Source organism: Plutella xylostella, chromosome 3 (genome assembly GCF_932276165.1).
Source record: "Plutella xylostella chromosome 3, ilPluXylo3.1, whole genome shotgun sequence".
Taxonomy (NCBI): Eukaryota; Metazoa; Arthropoda; class Insecta; order Lepidoptera; family Plutellidae; genus Plutella; species Plutella xylostella.
In genome coordinates, this window is record NC_063983.1 from 8,985,411 (window position 1) to 9,002,146 (window position 16,736).

At 37.4% G+C, this 16,736-nt stretch overlaps 3 protein-coding genes across 3 annotated transcripts in view; all 3 read left to right on the forward strand.

Annotated features, from left to right (window-relative positions):
* The first annotated feature begins 47 nt into the window (after positions 1–47).
* On the forward strand, positions 48–4,096 carry LOC105393078. Its single transcript, XM_011564790.3, has 2 exons — positions 48–228; positions 2,092–4,096. Exon 2 carries the CDS (start codon positions 2,101–2,103, stop codon positions 3,913–3,915), a length of 1,815 nt encoding a protein of 604 aa, XP_011563092.3. The 5' UTR covers positions 48–228; positions 2,092–2,100; the 3' UTR covers positions 3,916–4,096.
* LOC125489679 lies at positions 269–7,453 on the forward strand. Its single transcript, XM_048626286.1, has 2 exons — positions 269–404; positions 5,079–7,453. Exon 2 carries the CDS (start codon positions 5,088–5,090, stop codon positions 6,906–6,908), a length of 1,821 nt encoding a protein of 606 aa, XP_048482243.1. The 5' UTR covers positions 269–404; positions 5,079–5,087; the 3' UTR covers positions 6,909–7,453.
* A 61-nt stretch (positions 7,454–7,514) lies between these two features.
* LOC105391915 (espin) overlaps positions 7,515–16,736 on the forward strand; it is a 105,280-nt gene continuing 96,058 nt past the window's right edge. The window contains exon 1 of the mRNA XM_048626271.1: positions 7,515–8,322. Coding sequence (XP_048482228.1) covers positions 8,006–8,322 — 317 coding nt within the window. The 5' untranslated portion in view covers positions 7,515–8,005. The remainder of the gene's footprint in view (positions 8,323–16,736) is intronic.

The following is a 16,736-nucleotide window of genomic DNA, read 5'->3' on the forward strand; positions in this document are numbered from 1 at the left end:
TTTATTTAAAAGTTTATGTTGTAGCTTTGGTTTGGCTTATTTCGTTGCGTTCTTGCGGTGGGTAGGCGTGAATTAATAATATTTTGTCAATGGCAAGAAAATAGCAAAGTAGTTAGTTACTTTGTAATCAATGCAATATGACTGTATCTTATATCTTATCATAAAAATTAGACTAAATATAAGTGCGCCAGATATAAATTTAATTAAAAACATCACAGTGTTAAAACGGTAAGTTGATTTTTGTTTATACTTAAGTAAACGTGAGTTTTAAATCATAACTTGTACCTATTTATCTGCTAAGTACTTACTAACTATACTTAACTATCCCTTTTTCCCTACCGCACCGTAAGTAAGTTCAGTGATGGTTCAGTGACACAGCCACAGGTTTTTTACTTTTTTTATAGGTAAGCATAGAACACCTAGGCATTATGTTAAGTACCTACATAGTTATTTATTGGTTTTCATAGACTAAGGGCTGATTTTTCAATGGTCAGGTAAACGTTATCTGAGGTACGAAATTGTTGCTGTCACTGTCTAATACAAACATTCAGTCGCGACAGCATCATAATTATTCCTTAGATAACTTTTATCTGACGATTCAAAAATCAGCCCTTAGTATATACTAAGTCTATGTTGGTTTTAATAATGTTTCATACCTATTATCTCTATATAAGTAGCTCCTATGTAAGTATACTTAACTACATTTAGGTTATGCTGTTCGTTTTTTTCTTGATTTCGTTAAACGTATAAACTAACGGGAAGTACCTATCCTATCAAAAAAATCTAATACAATATTTAAAAACCTACCTAGGTAGGTAAAGTTTGTACAAATTATATATATTAGATATATACTCTGATCTACTTACTTACATAAATCTCTCTTAATTTAACTGTACCTAACTACCTATCTTATTTGTGATATATGTGTTATGTTTAAGTGGATTAATAAATTATTTATCTATCTATTTATCTTAATAGGTATACTTCTATCTATCTATCTATCATGGCGAGCTGATTTTCCGCATTTAGCCTCCAAGGTGGGCCATTATGCGTGAAATACCTATGGGGTGACTAGCTATTAAGCCACCCAAGCTCACGCCAGAAAGCCAGTAGACGACCTAGGTTGCTCATGGCTTCCCGGAGGGACCCCGGAGATCCGAGGATTTTTGATCGTAATGTCTCCACGCCTTTGCAATGTAACAAGACATGGGAAGCTGTTTCATCTTCCTCCATGCAACTTCTGCAAAGAGGAGTGGTGGAGATTTTCATGCGATATAGGTGTTTATTTAACCGGCAGTGGCCTGTTATGGTACTTATCACGACACGTAAGTTTGCTCTGTCCAAGCATAATAATTTGCGTGTTAGTTTAGTATTAATTAATGGTACAAAAGCTTTTGTTTCTTTGCACTCGGCACTGTTACTCCAGAGATTGGTGTGGCATTCTGTCGTTCGGGAACGTAACCAAGAGCGAATTTGGTTGAAAGGGATCGGTACTATCGGCTCTGGGCCTATTGGTGCAGTGTCAGATCCCTTTCGTGCAAGTTCATCAGCAGCGTCGTTCCCCAGCGACCCGCTGTGCCCTTTTATCCACTGGAGGGTTATGTTATTGTTTTGTGAGGCAAGCGATTCTAGAGCTGAGTGACACTCTAGTACTTAAAAGGTTGTCAGGAAGAAATCGCTTTTAGCGATAAGACCGCCATTTGTACATATGTGTTAGATTAAGTTTTGTATTGTTGTCCATATTTTTGTGTGCAAATAAAGAATATCTTATCTTATCTTATCTTACTAGCCCCGAAGTTATAGTTTTGCTAGACAAAGCTAGCAGAACTGCAGCACTATCAGATAGGATACGAATACGTTGATTCGTAACCTTTCTAGATTTGACTAGAATGAATAGATATACTGAATAGGTATACTTACCTAGGTAATTAATAATTTATTGTTTCTGTTATACAACGTATAGCCATGGAAGTAGAAATATACTTAGCTTTGAATACCTATAACTAAGTACTTACGTTTTTAACCACCTAAAGACTCAATTAACTACAATACTGTTGTTATAAGAACTAGAGCTGTGTTGTTTTGTTCCAGTTCTCTGCAATGAAGCTGGACCGGCTGCGTCTGCTCCTCAAATCTTCGAAGCGAGACTTCACTCTCAGCAACTTCACGGTGGTGATAGACGCACAGTCGTTCTTCCAGGGGGCCTACCACCGCAGCGGATGCTCCTACCTCCTCGGCGGGGAGTACGACCGGTTCCACGACCACCTGAAGAAACAACTCGACTGCTTCCTACAAGCCAACGTCACATGCTATGTCATCTTCAGTGGCTCCAACAAGAACGATACTGCTAAAAGACTGGAGCTGCACCAAAAAGTTATCGATCAAAGACACGCACTTTCACCAGGTAACGAGAATAATGTGTACGCTGAGCCAGCCTTTGCTAAGGACTTGTTTAAGCAGGTCCTCGAAGAGATAGGGATATCCTACATGGTGTGCGAGTATGAGAGTTTCGAAGAGTTGATAAATACAGCCAAGTATTTTCAGTGTCCGTTGATAACGAGGAATGTGGAATACTCGCTGTTTGGTGTGCCGTGCATCCCGCCGAATTCGTTGCTGTATGAACCTGAGAACAAGTGCTTTTCCGCCAAAATTTATAATCCAGAAGACACCAGGACACGGATCAATTATCCGCCTGATAAACTGTCTGTGTTTCTTGTACTCTTAGATGAGAACAATGTTTTTCTGAAACGCCTGCAGAGCCTCATCCGTTATCCTGACCACAAGGAGTTAAACGGGACCCTGCGGTGGTTGAGGAGCCATACCCTGAGTGTCATACTGAGTGATATCTCCAAGAATATGGAGAAACATTTGTTTGACGATTTCAACAGACAGTATCACCGCGTCAGGGATGTGAAGCACACGTGCAATACAAAGTCAAGGGGTGTACTTTTTTTCAAAGGCCTTCCTCTTCAAGAGAAAGGACCCAATGCTTGGTTCTCTGAAGGGGTGGCATGCGGATGGATAGCACCCTCGTACGTAGTGTTATTACACAACAGATTCAGCGGCTCGTGGCTTGTCTTCGATGAAGACAAAGAAGATGCTATGCTACCTTCAATGGAAATAATTTGTTTCGCGTCTCAGTTGATGTCTGATTTCGCGAAGGCACCTATAACCCTGATCGGTAGAACTGGCACCTGCAGCTCTGTTGCAACCATTGATCCGACCTCGTTTCAATCACATAATATATCTTACTCCCCTGAATGGAAGAAGCACGCACGTTACTGGGAACACATCCCGGACTACTTCTCCCAGTTTGTGAAGAGCTCTTTACCCGGATTGAACTGGCTTCTGGTGCCAGCTGCGCCTGAAGACTGTAGGCTGTTGATGCTGAGTCTGGTATACTACATGGCCAGAGTGAACCGGCAGTTTGTAGCGGGGGCCTATTGCGTGCTGCTGTCATATGTAATGCTAGGGCCTGTCACCCAAGTCACTGGTTTGGTAAAGAGAGGCAATTTCCTCATATCCCACAACAATGGCGGAACAGACCGTTCGGACGCGAATGGCATTAAAGCTAAAGATTGTTATACCGCAGCGAAAATTTTGATGGAATATTTCTATGTTGATGACGGAACGCTGAAATCAACATTTGATCGGAAAGTGTTGCACGTGTTTGGAGAATTCCAGCATTGCTTGCAGCAAATGAACTATCTGAACAGGTTCTGTGGTGAACACTTTGAAGGCACTGTGTACCATCGGACGTACAACGCGGTGTTTATTTATAATATGTATTTGACAATACATAAGGAGGAGTATCCGTTGAGGAGCATTGATAAATTATTGGCTCAAAGCCCTTCCGTGTTAAAGTTTTTCAAGAAAATTGTTAACATATTTGATGAAATTATGGAGCAACTTTAAAAGTTAAACCACTATGTAAAGTACTAAGCTAATATACTTAATGCCGCTTTGAGTAAATGTTACCCATCTGTTACATTTTTTTTTATAATTAAGAATGTATATTTAGTTATCTAGGTAACAATTTTGTTAGGAAAGTATATTTAAGTAGGTATCTAGGCAGGTACCTAGGTTTTAGTTTAAATATTTCGTTTGGTATAAATGCCTATATCTTATCTTCATTAACATTTTCAACTTTTGTCTTTCAAATATATAGGTAATTAAGTATACAAAATATTTCGTAGATTGACCCTATTTTCATAGAATTTGTATTGACTAAAACTAAATTACTTATGTAAATATCTAGGAAAACTAGGAAAAAGCTGACGAAGTCATAATAACTAAGAAAGTTAGTTACTTCATTATTTTCCGAAACTACTTAACTTTGATTATTTTTCATTTTTATATTTTAAGGACGTAAGTTTAAGTAAGTACCTAAGTATATACTTTGTTTACTTAGAATAAAATAAATAACTCCTGTAAATGTTTTTCTTTAAAATTTATTCAGTGGTTTTCCATCCTATGCTATTTGGTTCCAATAAACGTTCGATGTATAGAAGTCAGATAATTATACCTCAGCAATGAATTAGTATACCTAATCGAACAAGTATTGAGCATGGCCGCCACGGCTCGTGACCCGGATAATTTTCAGTCGAGCGTTTTCTCTCAGTTCCGATTTTCGTCTCGGAAAAATGCGCAGTAATTTGACGCGCAGTGAATACAGCTATGGCGTGTCGCGAGCCGCCGCCGCCGCCGGGCAGTACAACTGAATAGCGCCATCCAATGAACGGTCTAGTGGTTCAATCAAACAGGAGATTAAACCAGTTGCCTGCGACATATATATTAGATAATATACTCTGATCTACTTACTTACATCTACCTATCTTATTTGTGATATGTGTTATGTTGAAGTGGAATAATAAATGATTTATCTATCTATTTATCTTAATAGGTATACTTACCTAGGTAATTAATAATTTATTGTTTCTGTTATACAACGTATAGCCATAGAAGAAGAAATATAGCTTTGAATACCTATAAGTACTTTACGTTTTTTAACCACCTAAACACTCAATTAACTACAAGACTGTTGTTACAAGCACTAGAGCTTTGTTGTTTTGTTCCAGTTCTCTACAATGAAGCTGGACCGGCTGCGTCTGCTCCTCAAATCTTCGAAGCGAGACTTCACCCTCAGCAACTTCACGGTGGTGATAGACGCGCAGTCGTTCTTCCAGGGGGCCTACCACCGCAGCGGATGCTCCTACCTCCTCGGCGGGGAGTACGACCGGTTCCACGACCACCTGAAGAAACAACTCGACTGCTTCCTACAAGCCAACGTCACATGCTATGTCATCTTCAGTGGCTCCAACAAAAACGATACTGCTAAAAGACTGGAGCTGCATCAAAAAGTTATCGACCAAAGACACGCACTTTCACCAGGTAACGAGAATAATGTGTACGCTGAGCCAGCCTTTGCTAAGGACTTGTTTAAGCAGGTCCTCGAAGAGATAGGGATATCCTACATGGTGTGCGAGTATGAGAGTTTCGAAGAGTTGATAAATACAGCCAAGTATTTTCAGTGTCCGTTGATAACGAGGAATGTGGAATACTCGCTGTTTGGTGTGCCGTGCATCCCGCCGAATTCGTTGCTGTATGAACCTGAGAACAAGTGCTTTTCCGCCAAAATTTATAATCCAGAAGACACCAGGACACGGATCAATTATCCGCCTGATAAACTGTCTGTGTTTCTTGTACTCTTAGATGAGAACAATGTTTTTCTGAAACGCTTGCAGAGCCTCATCCGTTATCCTGACCACAAGGAGTTAAACGGGACCCTGCGGTGGCTGAGGAGCCATACCCTGAGTGTCATACTGAGCGATATCTCCAAGAATATGGAGAAACATTTGTTTGACGATTTCAACAGACAGTACCACCGCGTCAGGGATGTGAAGCACACGTGCAATACAAAGTCAAGGGGTGTACTTTTTTTCAAAGGCCTTCCTCTTCAAGAGAAAGGACCCAATGCTTGGTTCTCTGAAGGGGTGGCATGCGGATGGATAGCACCCTCGTACGTAGTGTTATTACACAACAGATTCAGCGGCTCGTGGCTTGTCTTCGATGAAGACAAAGAAGATGCTATGCTACCTTCATTGGAAATAATTTGTTTCGCGTCTCAGTTGATGTCTGATTTCGCGAAGGCACCGATAACCCTGATCTGTAGAAGTGGCATCTGCAGCTCTGTTGTTACCATTGACCCGACCTCGTTTCAATCACATAATATATCTTACTCCTCTGAATGGAAGAAGCACGCACGTTACTGGGAACACATTCCGGACTACTTCACCCAATTTGTGAAGAGCTCTTTACCCGGATTGAACTGGCTTCTGGTGGCAGCTGCGCCTGAAGACTGTAGGCTGTTGATGCTGAGTCTGGTGTACTACACGTCCAGAGTGAACCGGCAGTTTGTAGCGGGGGCCTATAGCGTGCTGCTGTCATATGTAATGCTAGGGCCTGTCACCCAAGTCACTGGTTTGGTAAAGAGGGGCAATTTCCTCATATCCCACAACAATGGCGGAACAATGGCAGACCGTTCGGACGCGAATGGCATTAAAGATAAAGACTGTTATACCGCAGCGAAAATTTTGATGGAATATTTCTATGTTGATGACGGAACGCTGAAATCAACATTTGATCGGAAAGTGTTGCATGTGTTTGGAGAATTCCAGCATTGCTTGCAGCAAATGAACTATCTGAACAGGTTCTGTGGTGAACACTTTGAAGGCACTGTGTACTATCGGACGTACAACGCGGTATTCATTTATAACATGTATTTGACAATACATAAGGAGGAGTTTCCGTTGAGGAGCATTGATAAATTATTGGCTCAAAGTCCGTCCGTGTTAAAGTTTTTCAAGAAAATTGTTAACATATTTGATGAAATTATGGAGCAACTTTAAAATTTAAAACACTATTTAAAGTACTAAGCTAATATACTTACTGCCGCTTTGAGTAAATGTTACCCATCTCACCATCTGTAACAATTTTTTTATAATTAATAATGTATATTTAGTTATCTAGGTAACAATTTCGTTAGGTAATTATATAAGTAGGTATCTAGGCAGGTACCTAGGTTTTAGTTTAAATATTTCGTTTGGTATAAATACCTATACATATATATCTTATCTTCATTAACATTTTTGTCTTACAAATATATAGGTAATTAAGTATACTTACAAAATGTTTGGTAGATTGACCCTATTTTCATAGAATTTGTATTGACTAAAAACTAAATTACTTATATAAGTATCTAGGAAAAAGCTGACGAAGTCATAATAACTAAGAAAGTTAGTAACTTCATTATTTTCCTAAACTACTTAACTTTGATTATTTTTCATGTTTTAAGTATATTTAAGGTCGTAAGTTTAAGTAAGTACCTAAGTACATACTTTATGTACTTAGAATAAAATTAATACATCCTACAAATGTTTGTCTTTAAAATTTATTCAGTGGTTTTCTATCCTATGCTATTTGGTTCCAATAAACGTTCGAAGTATAGGAGATAATTATACCTCAGCAATGAATTAGTATACCTAATCGAACAAGTATTGAGCATGGCCGCCACGGCTCGTGACCCGGATAATTTTCAGTCGTGCGTTTTCTCTCAGTTCCGATTTTCGTCTCGGAAAAATGCGCAGTAATTTGACGCGCAGTGATTACAGCTATGGCGTGTCGCGAGCCGCCGCCGCCGCCGGGCAGTCCTGCGCCCGCGCCGCGCGCCGCTCCACGTCCGCCGCCCTCCACTTCATCGTCAACTTTTACCGCGAAAGTTTATCGAATGAAAACCGTCAAGCCATTAATCCGCTCCGATACCGGAAACCGTCCACTGTGAAATGAGCGGCCGGGAAACTCACGAATTCCTAACTAACGAACCGATCGCAATGTTTTGAGAGTCGCGCGAGATAGTTTTGGCGGATCCCGCGTTGGATGCCGACGTACCGGCTGGTGCTTCAAACAGGCTGGTTCAGCGAGCGGGCTGGCGCTGCGCCGCCTCACCATGTGCTTCCTGAACGTGCTGCGGCTGCACGTGTCTCAGAACCAGCGGCAGAAGCGCCTCTACAAGCAGTACATGGAACAACTAGCTGGCGCCTACGTCGAGCGGTGCCCGGACCTCGGCATGGACTACTGGGGCTACCGCGAGGAGTCCCCGTGGCACGGGTCGGAGTACTGGTGCAGCTCGCGTGGCTCGTGCTGCACGGACAGCCGATGCGAGTCCCCGTGCTGCTCGGAGGTCATCTTCAACGGCGGGCAACACTTCAGCGGCAAGCGTGACCTGTGCCGCCGCTATCCTATATGCTATCCGGGGAACTTCGGGTGAGTGCTATGGATATCTACTAGCTGCTACGTATGTACTAGGTATACATAGCTACGTATTGATAGGACATAATATCTGATTGCAGGTAGTAGTAACGAGGTACATTTATTCTGTTTTTACCAAAGCTGAAGTTTAAGACAGTTGTCGTAAGTACCTACCTAGCTACCTACATACCTTGTTCTTCTTGTTCTTGTCGTGTCAATGGCACCTGTCTTAGACTTGCCTAATAGGTATCTTAAAGGCATCTGATAATATAGCCATAGCTTGCAAGCCAATCGGTATTGTCATCATTAGCACATTAATAATACCTAATCTCGCCTTTCGCTTCTGTTCCTAAAATACCTACGTCCTCAGGTAAAAATACATAACAGTAACAATAGCACACAAATTTGACTTTTGATCACGCTCCTCCTAGCTTTGCCCAGACTAGGTAGTACTTATATAGGTATGTACTTCCTATACATAACCACCATGGGTAAAATGCGTAAAGTTAAGGTAAATAGAAAGTAAACAGTGTCCATAATTGTGACAAAATCTTAAATGATCGCAATAATAACCGTAACATTAAACATTTAAATAAGTTAACATCATTAGTAACTTTTTAAATAATAATTTCAGTAACAGTAGTGTAAGAAGTGCTTATCCCTGGTCTACAAGTGATTAATTGAAATAAGGACAAAATATAATTAATTAGGTACCTTATTAGTTCAAATAATATTCAGCATAAGTTAAGGCATTTTGATAACTATCTAGGTACTTACCTACACATTTTCCGATTTTCCTGATCGAATTATGAACAATAGCATCTGTGTAGGTATTTCTGCTGCTCCTTTTGAATGAAAAACTAGATAGCCTTCTTCATGTATTTCCGTCATCATCGTGATATTGATTTTGTTCATGGGAAAATGTTTGTAAACATAGGTTTTCTATAGCAAAATATACAATTTTCTTATCAAATCAATGGACAAAGAACTTGCGTGATTTTTACACGGCACAGTTAGAGCAAATCTTTGCAAAAAAGTGTGGTGTTTAATGTACGGTCAGCAAAATCGCCGATGGAACTTTCATTTCGTTTATATTTTTTTCCATAGTAAAAAAGTCACGTGACCAACAAAGTTTCTACGGAAAATGATTTTTTTTTTCGCGAATTTTCAAATTCTGATTTCAGTTTCGGGCTTAGATATAACATTCTGCACATGTAGGATTCGGCTTAGTATACCAATTTGGCAACACCTTGTATAAAGTTTGAAATAAAATCAAAGTTAAGAAACTTTGCTTTAAATTTATCATAAGCCGAACGGCATCAAGTTCCTGCCACATTGGGCTGCCACTGGACTTTGTAATTGCTCGTGAGTGTACTTAGTAACTGTTGATTTCATCCTGAAAAACATAACTTGAGTATTAAATGAGCAGGACTTAATTTCAGCATATATTTTGGTAGATTAACCCTTATGAAGTGCTTGTGTATGAAACCAAGGTAAACAGGTCATCATTTTATATTGTTGTTTCCTTATGTATTTTTGTTATATATTGTCGTATTTTATATTAAACTCACGAGCACAGAAACAGTTCCACTTATAAAATGCAGACACCAAATCGCGTCAATGTTTTTAAACATTAAATCGGAAATTTTAACAAAATATTTACGTTTTTAGTTGGTAATTTACTGATGCTTTGTTAAAAGTGCTAAAATATTGCGAAAGGCGTCTTGAATTATTTTTTAGTATTTAATTATTTATGTACCCTAATTTTTTTCGTTTAAGAGAAATTTGATGATTTTCTGAATGGAAATTTTCGTTTCTCTTGATTGTAGATAGATAGATTCTTTATTTGTACACATACATAAAATAAACTTAGATACATAACTTAAACACTATCACATGTACAAAAATGTTGTGAGTGTAGTTGTTACATTGCTGTCGCTACCGCAAGTGCGCTAGTCGGGCGGTGTGACTGCATGCTCCGTGCATTTAGAAGACTCCGTAATCATTATGCGTATGCGCCGGCTGCCATATCTTCTACTTTTACAGTGATTTATATTTTTTAGTGTTGCATTGGTACTAGGGCATGCAATACCGCAATACCGGTATTGCGTAATACCGGGATCCCGGACAAAATCCACGCTTTTTCAATGCCGATATTGAAAGTTAATACCGGTATTGAAGAAATACCGGAATCGGATATTTTTTAGGCTATAACTCAAGCTATTAAGATATATTTAGCCTTGTGCTCCTGTATACTATGAAAGTGCACTTGTTTTTAACCGTTACATTCGGTTTTTGGCCTTTGGAAACCTACTTGTTGTCAATGCGTTTTAAAATTTTAACTCTAATAACAATTCTCGTAAAAAATATTACATAATACAGTATTTGATTGCTTTTTCTTGTTGTATTATGCCCGATACGACCTTTAAACAAAATATATGCCATTTATAACAAGGAAGTCTAATACCGGTATTAATACCGGGATCCCGGTATTGAGTTCTAATACCGGAACTCAATACCGGTATTGAAAATATTACCGGTATTGCATGCCCTAATTGGTACTAATAATTATTATACAGGGTGTTGCAAAAATGCTAAGCCGAAAACTACCGGTGTGCATGTTATAAAGTTTTTTTTTTTGCGAATTTTGACATTCTGATTTAGGTTTCGGCTTAGTATACTCTTTTTGCACTAATCGAGTAGTTATATGGGTAGATAGCCTTGCCATGCACAAAATGTGCATTTAAATGTGAATTTATTTATAAATACACAGCAGTTTCACCAACAGGATAGCATACGTACAGGTTCAATATGCTAACACAATGATTGTTCACATAGTAACAAGTAGGGTGGATTATATTCATAATAATATGGTGACTTATTCATTATTTAGAGAAATAATTGAAATACCTAAGTACTTACGATTCCAAAATTTCATAAAAGAATACGTAGGCGGCATTAACAAAATTTAATTTCATGCCCTTAAACTTTAAACAAAGTCTTCAAATATGATTACGATTCATCGATGATTGAAAAATTTAAAACTAAATTTAACTTTCAAAAGGTTGTAGGCACTTCTATTACAAACAATAGAAAGCCGTTAAAATAAATAATCAATTTTATATTAAGTTTATTGACCGGAAATGTAAAGAGCTCGAAATTTAAAAGCATGCTGTCAATTAAGTTGTATAATTTAGTTTAATGAAATAAGTATTAAGTTTTTTATACGTACCTAATGGGATTCCCTTTTAAGTGTAAGTCACGAATAGACACGAATTCATGATGCTAGTAAGTAGGTATACTTTTTAAATTAATAAAACTGTAGTTTGCTGTTCTTCAAATTTCATGTGTGTTTTTATATGAATAACTTAGGATGAACTCTGCTGATAAAGTTTGATACGGTCTACTGTAAGATTAACATATTATGCTTGCGACTGCAATACCTGAAGGGGTAGCCATAGATGACTCCCATCCGAGTCGACCACTTTTCCCAGTACATACATTTGTACTCACGTGATGTGATATTTCGTATGGGAAATGGAAAACTTACTAGTCCAGTAAATAATTATTAACCAAACACAACAGTTTTAACAAACAAAAGTAGGTACTTACCTACCACTTTTATTATTATTATGGTGTTAAGTATTTAACCATTTCATTCAAGCGGATATCTTTCTAATCTAATGTCGGGTTAGCGTGAAGATTGTTTTGAACGGTAGAAACTGGGTTAATACGACTTGTAACACTAATTTCACGGTTTTTTTAAACATATTTTATAACATTACAGCATCGCATTAGCGTTGGTAATGTTATGGAATACATTTTGACAAATATATACGTTTTTTAAAAAGTGAATAATGCCAAGCTACGCACAGTAGCTAGCAAAAAGCACGGACATAAAGTCTGTGGAGTGATAATAATTTATTAAAAAAAAAAAAAAAAAAAGCTACGCACAGTTACTTTTATTTGCCATTCGGAAAGGGACCTTTGAAGTTAAAATACAATTTCCCTGAGAAAGAGAAGCTTATGTGCTCTTTCTACACAAAACTAAATTTATAGTATAGTGAGTGAAATGCAATGCACACGTTCGTAATATTTTGTCTGAATGATATGTCTTGTGCAGATCTCTGCAGTTAGGAATTTACTGAAATAACTTCGAATACTTTCGCATTTTACTCTACTGTTTGTGTGTGTTTTCATTTAGTAAGACAAGTATTTTTAGTTATCGCCGGATTAAGTGAAACTTAAGGAGTTTCACTCAATAACTTTTACATACAAAAGAGTTCAACGCGCACAGAACTTACATTAAAAATATATTTTGTTTCATTATTCTATATAAGTACCTACACATAATTATATGTATTTTCCACCGAAATTCCATTGAAAGTTAAATATGTATGTAATTTTGAAGTCTGATTAATCTCCAAATTTTTCACATAATTGTTAGTATATAGTTACCTTACCATGTTACAAACTAGCAATATTTTAATATTTATAATTTTAGGTTAAAAAAATATATAATAATAATTTTTTTTTTATTTTTTTTATCTTAAACCATGGAGCAGCAGTTGCCAAACTATGATCGCTACAAATAACTACTCACTCATTTCAACGATTGCAACAATAACTTTCTTCGCAATTAGATCCAAATAAATTTAAGTAACACTAGGTATGTTTATCTCTCATTACATAGCCACTAATAACAAATATCTGGTAGGTAAGTATATAATAAGAGTAATAACAACGTAGCCGACAGGTGGTCGTGCCTACATCCGTCCGTTCATCGCGTGAGCACATCGTAGTTTCAATATAGTGATGTTCCTTACAGAAGGTAGAAATGTTATGTCGATAGAATATAATCTTATTCGGCTTATTCCTTGTTTCATAATAAGACACTTGCACAAAATTTTATCCTCAAGATTATTTTGACTGGCTGGCAGTCAAAATAATCTTGAGGATAAAATTTTGTTACAAGTATATAGGTACTTGGCAAAGCCCTAAAAAAGAACAATGACAGAACCCAAAATTTATTTGTACAAAATTTGACTATCTTTGCCAAAATATAGTAAATCTCAATTTCCTTATTCTAATTTAAAGTTTTTACATTTTAAGACATTAGAGTACTTGGTAAGTATCGATATACTTATTTTTGTTGCTATCACTAGATCAGTACGTAAAGTAGCCACATGGTTGACTGTTATTGCAGTAATTTTTTCACTCTTCTTATGTCTGTTCATCTGTATGGCAGGCCTGAGTTTCTTACACCTGCATACCTTTCTTGATTTATTCATCCAACAACTTCAGAAAAAAATCTTGTCCATTGAGAAAACCAATAGGCTACTAACTAGTACATAAGTGGGGCTACCATCAGTTACACTAGGCGAACTATCCTATTAATATAAAACGTTAGTTATCGTATAAGTTCTGTCCAAACAATCATTTTGAGGCGAAAAGTAAAATTAAATATATGATGTCATAATCAAAATAGACTATAGAGGTAACTTGTAGGTATTTAATACATTTTGGAAAACTTCAAAACGTATAAATAAAAACTTCCATATCTGGAAATTCAATATTTTTCCCTATTACTTTTCCTACTAAATACATAAAGTATGTACTTAAATATTAAACGACAATAATATTACCTTAGTTTCCGTCGGGCTACACCGAAAAGATCGGGAATAGAATACTTAGGAATAAATTAGAGTGAAACCTTTTTGGTGTATCAAATGTAGTGTTTTTTCAAACATAATTCCATTTTCGAATTATAAAAAAAGTAAAAAATAAAAGAGTATTGACCATTTGAATTTGACAAGTCGGTGTAAAAAAAAGAGCTTACGCGGGAACATTTCCGTGCAATAATTTTTCACAACTTTCGTCGAGGTTTATCTCAAGAACAATGTCTCGCCGAGCTTGTTTCTATTTATAAACTTGAAGCACCAAGTAAAACGACTATATATCGTTGGTATTCTGAGTTTCGCCGTGGACGTTCCTCTCTTACCACAGTCCCTTCTACTGGTCGGCCAAAAACAGCGGTAACACAAGATAACATCGATGCTGTACGCCAGTTAATAAAAGAAGATAGACATGTGACATACGAGCAGATTCGGGCTTCTCTCAGCATTGGTATGACAGCCATTCAAACCATTTTACATGAAGAACTGGGTGTCAAGAAGTTAGTTTCGCGCTGGGTGCCCCACCGTTTGACCGAGAACAAAAGTCGGCTCGTGTTAATTGGTGTCGATCTGCTCTGCAACGGTTCAATGGAGGCAGTTCAAATGCTGTCTACAATATCGTCTCTGGTGATGAATCGTGGATTTATTCATATGAGCCCGAAAGAAAACATCAATCGGCAGTTTGGGTCTTCGAAGGTGAGGTCAAGCCAACAAAAGTTATTCGCTCACGCAGCGTGTCGAAAAAAATGGTCGCTTCGTTTGTATCGAAAACTGGGCATGTGGCTACGATTCCATTACAAGAACAAAGGACGGTTACTGCTGATTGGTACACAACAGTTTGTTTGCCGGAAGTCGTAAGAGAACTTCGTAAAACTAACCCGAATCGTCGTATAATCCTTCACCACGATAATGCAAGCTCTCATACCGCTCGCAAAACAAGAACGTTTTTAAATATGGAAAACGTGGAGTTGATGGACCATCCTCCGTATAGCCGTGATCTGAGCCCCAATGATTATTTTACATTCCCAAGAATTAAAGATATGCTACGTGGTCAACGGTTTAGCGGCCCAGAAGAGGCGGTCGAAGCTTACAAATCAGCTGTTTTGACAGTATCCACTTCAGACTGGAATTACTGTTTCAATGATTGGTTTAATCGAATGAAAAAGTGCATTGAATGTCACGGAGACTACTTTGAAAAACAATAAAAGTAAATAATATTATGATATCTTTGTACTTTTTTCTATTCCCGATCATTTCGGTATCGCCTATGCCAGTTGTTAAATGTCTCCATGTAACGTTAGAACATTAGGCACATACTTTGCTTCCAAGTTAATGACTTTGAACCTCTAAAACTGTCGCATTAAAGTAGGTACTTTTCTTGTACTTATAACGTTAGTCCAAATATACAGGCTGTTCCAAAAGTGCTATGTATAGTGTGAATAATAAAGTGGATTTTACGCTCACTGTGACTCTTTTGCAACATTCTGTATGGCTAAGAAAGGGTCGCAATTTTTCGACTTCAGAAGTTTAGATTCAGAATGGCTATAAACAATTGTTATAGTTGATACTTAGTAAGTAATCTGAGCTATTGTATTAGTTTCATGATATGAATTCAGAATGTTGAAATAGGCGGGAATGAATACCAAAGCTCTGTGGGAAAGCTTGCAAAGCTTAGACTTTCCATCATTAATGCTTTTTTATTTATTTACTGATTAAGCTCCTTAGATCGCTTCCCATTCCCATTCCTATTATCACAGAATAATGCAATAATAGGAATAATGGGCGTCTAGTACTTAGGTTATGTACTTAAAAAATTATATTACTTATAGGTAATTAATATGATATCCCGGTACTCCTCTAGTCTCTGTGATAATGTTAATTAGTTTTGAGTAAAAAGACGTTTTAACATAATATGTAACTATACCTAACTTTTGTATTAATGTTTATAGCAGATAATTCCGGCCTACAAAGGAGTAGATTAAAGTGGTGTGTATGCGCATTACATGGCAACACTCTCTGTTCCATCACTCTCATAACCCAATGAACCTGATGACTGACATCTCGTTAGAGAAGCTCTTATAAATGTTCCTTGGACTGACATGACTGGAGAGAGCTACGCGCAAGACCAACTTATTTTTACATGTCCATATTGCCTATCCGACAGCATGGATGGTGATATAATCCATGTTATATCCAAACTTGCACTTACAAATTCATTGTAAGTATTATCTTAGGATCGAACTCGAGACCTCAAGGCAAAAAAGCAGAGCCTTTACCGCTAGACTACCGAAGCTCCTTAAATACCTGTAACATCATACCTAATGTACGCAGTACTTTAGCCAAGGAGGTGTAAGTAGGTACCTAATTAGTCATGTTTTTCTATAACAACAAACATGGTAATGATAAATAAAAGTGAGCAGGGTAATGACCCGGTGCGTCAAGGGTGTTTATGAGAAAGTGCTTATTTATCGACGCACTGGACCATTTCCATTCGTTATGGTGGTTAATTTTCACTCCCTTGTCAATATTGCTGTTTTCTGTCGTTGTTTTGCACGAAATAGGTACCTAACGAATTAAATTATTATATAAACTATGAGAGTGTTTGTTAATTTGTATATGTAACCATGAATAATTATTGTAAATGTAACTATGAGAAAACAATTAATAATTACCAGTTATTTAATTTAGCAGGTCTGTTTACATACATTTCATGTACAACGCCATCTATGGTCGAATAGCTGAACTATTATATTC